This window comes from Acyrthosiphon pisum, chromosome A1 (assembly GCF_005508785.2).
Source record: "Acyrthosiphon pisum isolate AL4f chromosome A1, pea_aphid_22Mar2018_4r6ur, whole genome shotgun sequence".
Lineage (NCBI taxonomy): Eukaryota > Metazoa > Arthropoda > Insecta > Hemiptera > Aphididae > Acyrthosiphon > Acyrthosiphon pisum.
Window position 1 is genome coordinate 73,312,964 of NC_042494.1, and position 8,069 is coordinate 73,321,032.

Below are 8,069 nucleotides of genomic sequence, written 5' to 3' on the forward strand. Positions count from 1 at the left end.
AACTTGTTTAAACTAATATTTTTTTTGTGTTTCAATTAAAGTAAGTATAAAATTAAAGAAGAAAATACGATGAAGTTATAAAGTACCTACTACGTCTACGTGAGGAACGTAATAATAAATATTATATTAATTTAATATTAAAATGTCTAAAATAATAGTTTATTTAAAAATGGAACTACGTTATAATAACATAATAATACATAGTATATCTACATAATATAAACAGGTAAGCCGAGTGTTGAAAGTTATAATAATAAAAGCTATTGTACGACAACAAAATAAATGTGATTCAATTTTTGAGTAACTAATAAAAATGTAAATTAATCACAAATTTATTATTTGTATTATAATATAGTGAGGACATTTCAATTTCATTAAACTACGATCATTTGTGGATAGGCCACTGAAGGTTTTTGCAGGTTACATTATTTTGTTCGTACCTAAATGCCAATTCGATGGATTTACACGACTCATTTATAATTTTAATGAACCAAAACAAATTTAAGTCGCCTAGCTACTGCCACCAATTTTGGCTCAAAAGACCTTAAGAGAACGTCGCACCCGCATGTGTTGTCTCCGTCTTACACATGTACGACATAAAAAAATTCTCGTTCCCTAGTTTCAATAGGATGCTGTAAGTTTTGATATTAGAGTGAATTGCTAAGCCCCCGACTATGATTGATTCCCCCCCAAAAAAATGTCCTTTATTGATTTAGATATAAGCCCCCTATGGGTTATTTTAAATAAATAATTTTGTTATGTGGGCTGTAGTCCCCAAAATTTTAACCCTAGTTACACTTATGGGATATGGCTATTACATAGGCAATATTATTATGATAGAGCAAGGGTGGCCACAACGAATCCGCGAACCGCATGTGACCTTAGCCTCTTGGGATACTTTGTGCGGCTCTAAGTTATTTAAATAAATAAATGTTAAATAAATGTTCCTTATTCATTTGTTATAAAATGAAAAATGTGTCTTCATTTTATAATCTATTTTATAAACATGTCTTAACAATGTTAGTTTCATACATTTGAAGGTCGCAAAATTAAGATTAGTGGCCACCCTTGTGATAAAGTATGCGCCGGTCACGATAAAAATACGTGCACCTATATCATTATTAGTTAATAATTATTATATAAAATAAGTATGATTACGCTGTTGATTTTAATTCGACCGTGTCATAACTAGAGGTATCTATATTATGCAATAGTATAATTATATTATGCGTGTACGTTGCGTGTTACCGGAATTATATTATGTACCTACATATTATTGTTATTATTATTAGGATGACATTCCCAATACGAATCGATTTAGTGATAAATCGTTTTTGACCTTCACCGCAGTGAAATGCCTGTAAGCATATAATTATTATATCATGTATTCATGTACCTTAGATAGTTAGATAGCTAGTTGATCGATTTGGTATAAAAAAATAAAAGCTTTTCATTATTTATTTTATTTTGTTTTGAATATTATGTTGGTAGGTATTAAGAAAACTGCTGTTATATGCTATAATCATTTATAATGTACCTACAGTGTACATAAAAGCGGTGTACGATAACAAAACACTACATGTGGTAATATCATCCAACGATTGAGCACGTTTTAGCTTTTTGGTCGGACGATTGAGCACACTTAAAATTTTAAATTTCACAAGGCACTAACGACTGGCCCAAAAAACTAATACGATTTAGTATGAAATTACATGCAACGTTAACATATTACGTATAATCTATTTAACATGAATCGAAATATGACAAGTCAAACCCAATCAGTGTATGAAAGAAGTTTTTGTTTAGGTTATATATTTTCTGATAAAGAATCAAGGGTTGGCAAGCTATGAAATTAGTAGCGGGATTGAACCCCCGACACACAACTAACTAAAAAAAAATATTATCATAAGCAACTCCCAGTATAACCATTGTGATCTGTATGATGTAACTACATGTATAAATGCATCATAAATAATTACATACTTTTAAGAGTAATGTAGATTCGTAAAATATAATAAAATACTCAAAATAACTTTAAAAGGTTATAAGTTATAACTTTGAATTGTCCAACCAACAATTTTAGATTGCATCATTGTACTTAACTCGATGAAATACACAGCTTTCCAAAAAAAAATTTCCAAACATCGTTTGAGAGCTAAACTGCATAATTTGTATAATGTGTTTAGTGAATAATATTGAATATTTATTATGAAGTAATATTGTCTCAATTATGCGTACAGCAAGCATAGGTAATGAGGTTTTTATATAGTATTTACTATATAGTACCTTATAACTATAAATAATAATATTTATAGTTTAATAAGTACATAAATATGATTTGCCAGTTTTAAAAATAAGTCATAGGGGGATAGTGGGCTAATCGCAAAATAGGGTAAAATAAAATAAGTCACCTCACGAAATCCGCTCCCCTTCCCTTATAATAAAATAACTTTGAATATAAAACAATCTTAATTTATATTCTTAGTTTTATTGTTCATAGTTTATGTGTATACTGTATTATTAGTTTTGTATTTTTTTATCATTATGGTTATGTATTATTTTTTTTATTTTTTATTTAAATAAAAGGTTGTTTTTCTACATAAGTGGTTTATTATTTCCAGTGGTTAACCTAATCTAACCTAATGCTGGGATTTAACCATAGACCTTAAACTTATAAGGTCTATGTATACAACACCCAACCCCCCCCCCCCTGTAATTACGCCGCTGATATTAGTATACACTGAATGAAACCTACAAGAAAAATAATTAATAAGGCTTTTCATCAAACCTATTAAGAATTTTCCATTCATTAGAAAATATTGAAAAAATAAAAATCTAATAGGTCGTTCGCATTTAAAAAGAATCGTTTGACCCGGTGAGCACTGTGCAGTGACAGTGGCGTATGCTATAGATTCGAAGAGGCTATTGTATTGAAGTTCACAACGCCGCAAAAATTGTATACGAAAAGAAGATACCACTTGTCACCTTTCATGATCTTGGCCGATTTTATTGTTTTTTTTTTTTTGCAAAAAATTAGCTTTATCACAGTTTTTGTTTTAAAGTTAGTTTTTTTATTTAAATAATAAACCGCTTCACTATCGATAATAATGTCAGCAGAATATTTGTTTTGGACGAAATAATCGTTTAAATATGTTTATTTTTCGTCATCCTTCGTTTTATTTCTCGTGTGGTTGCCGTGGGCAAGCGAAGTTTTCCACAATGTATACATCACCAAAATGCGAATAAATTAAAACTATATTATTATATAATACATAACAATGTGGGCATCGTATCATTAAACGTTGGTTTTCTGTTGAAACTAGAAAATCGTTGTGCACGATTATCAACACAAATATTTATCTCGCGGCAGGCCAATATAATTCCGGAACAAACAGGTGACGCGAGTGCAAACGTCATCATCCTTACCACCTGAATGTTGGAGCTGTTCGTTGACGTGAATTATTCATATTTAACTGGCGTATGTCATATATAAATACATTTGGGGTGCAATAGTTAACATAATTACAGAAAATAGAATAGTTTTTCGCACAAAATAATTGAGCAACATAAGTTCGAAAAGTATTTTTGAAAACGTTAATTACCATAATTATTATAATATAGTATTTCAACAACGATATTGTTATTATTCAGATGGAATTAGTGTGGTAAAATGACTTATAAGTTTTTTTACCAGTTCGTTGTAAATCGTGACACATAATATGCTTGTATTATATTAATATTATGTAATATTATCAGTTAACCAAAAGTCGTAAGATAACACTATACAATCAAATGAACAATATAATAATATTATAACATATAAATATAATATAATATAATATAATATACACTCGAGCCGAAATATTATAAATGTCGAGCAAACTTTTGCGGGTACTCAGTTATTGCTCATAAGGTCGTTTGGGGGAAAATAAACAAATAAAATGAATAAAAATCAACAACAATAAAAATACGTGACGTGTGTTCAAGAAACAACACAGATTTTGTCGTCGGGTTTTTTCTCACTTTTTTCCTTCTGCCGCATTAACTTCTTGCATATTGCATCTGAACACAACAAAATTATTTATACAAAACATGCAAAACAATAAAATAGGTATAAGTAGGTACATAGGTATTTTCACAGAAAAATACACAACCAGAATAATGCAAATGGTGACAATTTATTTTACCCGGCATTATTATAAAATGGTATCCCTTCCAGTCGAAAACCGACCGGATCGCGCATTCCGAATTTTTATGCAAATGACATGTTGTATGGTCAACTGATTCTAACGGGATAACTGAAAATTATTTCGGGCACGTGTACTATAACGTTCGTCGGTCATTAATTTTAAGAACTGACCTCGTTGTAACTTGTAGATAGGAACGTAATATATACTTATTATATATATAGGAATACATATTATTATGCCAGTCCCGTAAATACATGAATAGCAAACGGTGGATACCTATATCCCTTGGCTCATATAGTCATACCCCTTACTCGTGCAACTGTTATAAATGTTTTAAATTTAAAGAGTCTAACTATTATATTTATATGTGATAAAATACATCCGTTCAATGTTATAGCCGAATAGATTTGAGATAAGATTTTAAAAATTAAATAATATTGGATTTAGGTACCTATTAAAGATACGCGTACGAGGGCTTTCATTAGGTATATAAGTTTTCATCGACGCGGGAAATTACCAATTTATATCAATCGCTTTTATGATAATATGATATTTTTTAACTATACCTATAGGTATATAACTTCATAGGTATTTGTTTGTTATCGCTACGCCTCCGAATCGCGTAAAATGTATCAACCCATCACCACCAAGTGACCTTACGTCAGCAGTCTTTAATCTAAAATAACAATATTAACGTTATTCACTTATTTTAAGATATTTTTAAACACGAATAAATTTTAATAATTTATTTTCCTCGTTATATTTTAAGATACTGGTATAAGATTTTCACAATAAAAACATACCGTTAAAACAAAATATAAAATATGTGAATCTTTAGGAAATTATTATCTTATTTTGTTTTGTAAAATATTAATACTATTCATATTTAATTGTAAAAAATATACCTTACAATATATTATTATAATTATTTACTTTTATTTGAACATTTTGTAACGGTACATAAAAAATACCATCATTGGTACAGCGGCCGGTGCAGGGATGGTAAATTGTATACGGTATGTTGGTGGGGCAATAACAAACAAGTACCCATTGTTACAATATTATTTTGAATACCATACATAATTATTGTGTATAACGCATAAATTGTTGTTTATTATAATGCCCCTAGCTCCGCCTTAAAATTTGGTTTGCCCTTACTGAATATTTTACTTATTGATATTATCATAATATTATACACGTATTTACTTTATGTTATAACGTATTTTATGTACGTGGTGGTGGGGTTCGTGTTCAGTACCTTGGAGTAATTTAATTATTGTTATTATTTACGAGATGGCCGCGCAAAATCGCAACTTTGTCAATTTCGTTATGTCAGAGCGGTGATGTTTTGATGTTCCAATTTATACTTTGTCAAGGTTAAACATTCAATATATTATTTTATTATTCCACGGTAAGAAAACTCTAATCAAGTATACCATTTACATTTAGCATTTTTCTTCTGTTCTATTGTTTTAGAAAACTATAATATTGTTTATGAAGGACCTTTGATAGGGATGTAGGCATATGGCATATTATAGTTTGCGCCGTTTTAAGCATAGTTTATATTATAATTATTTTTATTCTTCACGATCGGATATTTAGTTGGCATATTAACCGTATTAGTTATCACTGTTAATTCTATGTTTAAAATTTAAAGGTAGAAATAACAATAATTTACTATTAATTTAAACTTATTTAAATTATTCATAATATTATTGAGTGACTGGAGTTTTTACACACCAATGTTCAATTATTGTATTATGTATGAATGCGTTTAATGATGCTAAATGTGTTGCATAATTTTCAAATTCATTTATATTTAATGAAAAAAATCGTTCAAGTATTATCCAGCAAGCAACAGCGTATTGCATTAATCGTTAAACTTTTGAATCATACGAATGTGAGGTGTGTACCATACCTAATATATTATTACACATGTTTACCTAAACTTATTTATTTTACACTGCGGCGCCTTCCGAGAATTGCTTAGTATACTGCTAGTAACTTGAAAGCGTGGGCTAACCGATGGAAAATCCATTATCCAAGTAGGTACTTTAAATTAGTAAATACTCGCGGGACATTGTCCGAATGAATAATATAATAGATTGTACCTGCAATATACGCGATGCTGTAATAGCTGATCAAATGTTATGTTTCAACGAGAAAAATATATTATAGTTTCAGGTATGAAGGTTCATAATAATTTATTACATGTATACCTTCGTGGACACCATTGAAGGTCCAAGGGGGGGAGGGGCTAAGCCCCCCCCAGAATTTTAACCCTATTTGCACCTGTCCTATGGTGGGCACTATAATATGTTCTATGTAAATGTACCCATGTATGCGAGAATATAGGTACTTGCAATCGTGTATGCATATCGAATGTGTGTGTTTACTAGACTGTTTTATGGAATTAATTAAATTCGTCGTATTTGTACGGAATTAAAAAAAAAAAATTGTATGTGTGCATAAACAATGAAATTATATCGAATGCGTGACAAAACGTGTACATATGTGAGTGTGTGGGAAGGACTATTTGGAATTTAGATTTGATGGACGGAAAATAAAACAAATATTCGAAATCGTTTTTTGAAAATATAAAAATTGTATAATTAAAAATGGATTATGCGGAAATAATACTAAATAAATAGGTAGTTAGACAAAATGTGTTTTTATATATTATGCAACTATAATAATGAGCAATTCGCATTACTTTTCCTATTTTTAAACTAACTCCGCCACCATCATATAGTATTAGCGTATTTATAATGCCGTTAATAATATTGTTCGGCAAAATACGGTAGGTAGGTATACCTATAATAATTATTACCTACTTGATTTAATTTTTTCTGATATAATGCGGGGTACCTATGTCTATCAAAATAAATTGTGTTACCTGCTAACGTATTCTTTTCGATCGTATTGAGACTATCGATGAGTTCTTCTATTGGGTCGAGATCGGGACCCAGACTGTCGACCCAAATTCTCAACACTCTATAACCGTGTTGTTTGTAACTGGATGGACCTGTAAGCAGAATATTGACGTCTTTGATGACTATCGTTAAAGCATTTAAACAATATATTTTAATATTACATTACGGCACGGTACACGCGTCGTAGCCTGCAGTGATCAGAATAAATTAAAAATATATATTATTATAATATGCACAGGACGTTCGGGGAAATGGTTGCTGCAAACCAGGGATTGTAACCTTTATGTTTTTTACGGTTTCGGTTTCGATTAGGTTTTTCAAAAAAAAATTCCTGAGGTTTCGGTTATAATCTTAAATATTAAAATTATGAAATTGGGGTTGTAACCTGTTAACAAAAAATCTTTTTTAATTAAAATTGTAAGCGATTTTAGATCGTATAGCTACCGTATTTGATGTGTGCGCGTCTTTATGTTATTCTTTGGAACCTAATTCTCAAACCTATATTTTCTTTCTTAGTATCATTAGTAGGAAACAGTCCTGAATGCCATAAAAAAAATGTCCCAAAACATATGACTTAATACCTTAAAATTATGCTTTAATATTAAAAAAAATGTGTAGGTACTATATATTATTAAGTATTAAGTATAAGTAATTATAATTCCTAATACTTAATCCTGTGAATAATATAATAATAATATTTAATAATGTGGTATCCAATAATGGCCTATTGGCTATTATAACCTACAAACGAGTAACCGGTAAAAGTAGGTACTTCTACAGTACCCAGATCTACTAGTTTAGCTCACCTTTCGTAATTCGTAGTCACAAATGATTATCTAGTAATTATGTCCTATAACCATTGTTAATTAATATTTCTTATTTCATAATTCCACGAATGAATAGTGGACTCTGAACTACAGTCTGAACTGTTGTCGATTGTCCGCGT

The 8,069-nt window shown here is 29.9% G+C and overlaps 1 protein-coding gene across 1 annotated transcript in view; it reads right to left on the reverse strand.

Moving 5' to 3' along the window:
* Window positions 1–265: 265 nt before the first annotated feature.
* Window positions 266–8,069, reverse strand: part of LOC100168787 (ankyrin repeat and death domain-containing protein 1A-like) — a 104,582-nt gene continuing 96,778 nt past the window's right edge. Inside the window, exons 13-14 of the mRNA XM_029487485.1 lie at window positions 7,087–7,215; window positions 266–4,062 (exon numbers count right to left, since the gene is read on the reverse strand). Coding sequence (XP_029343345.1) covers window positions 3,983–4,062; window positions 7,087–7,215 — 209 coding nt within the window. The 3' untranslated portion in view covers window positions 266–3,982. The remainder of the gene's footprint in view (window positions 4,063–7,086; window positions 7,216–8,069) is intronic.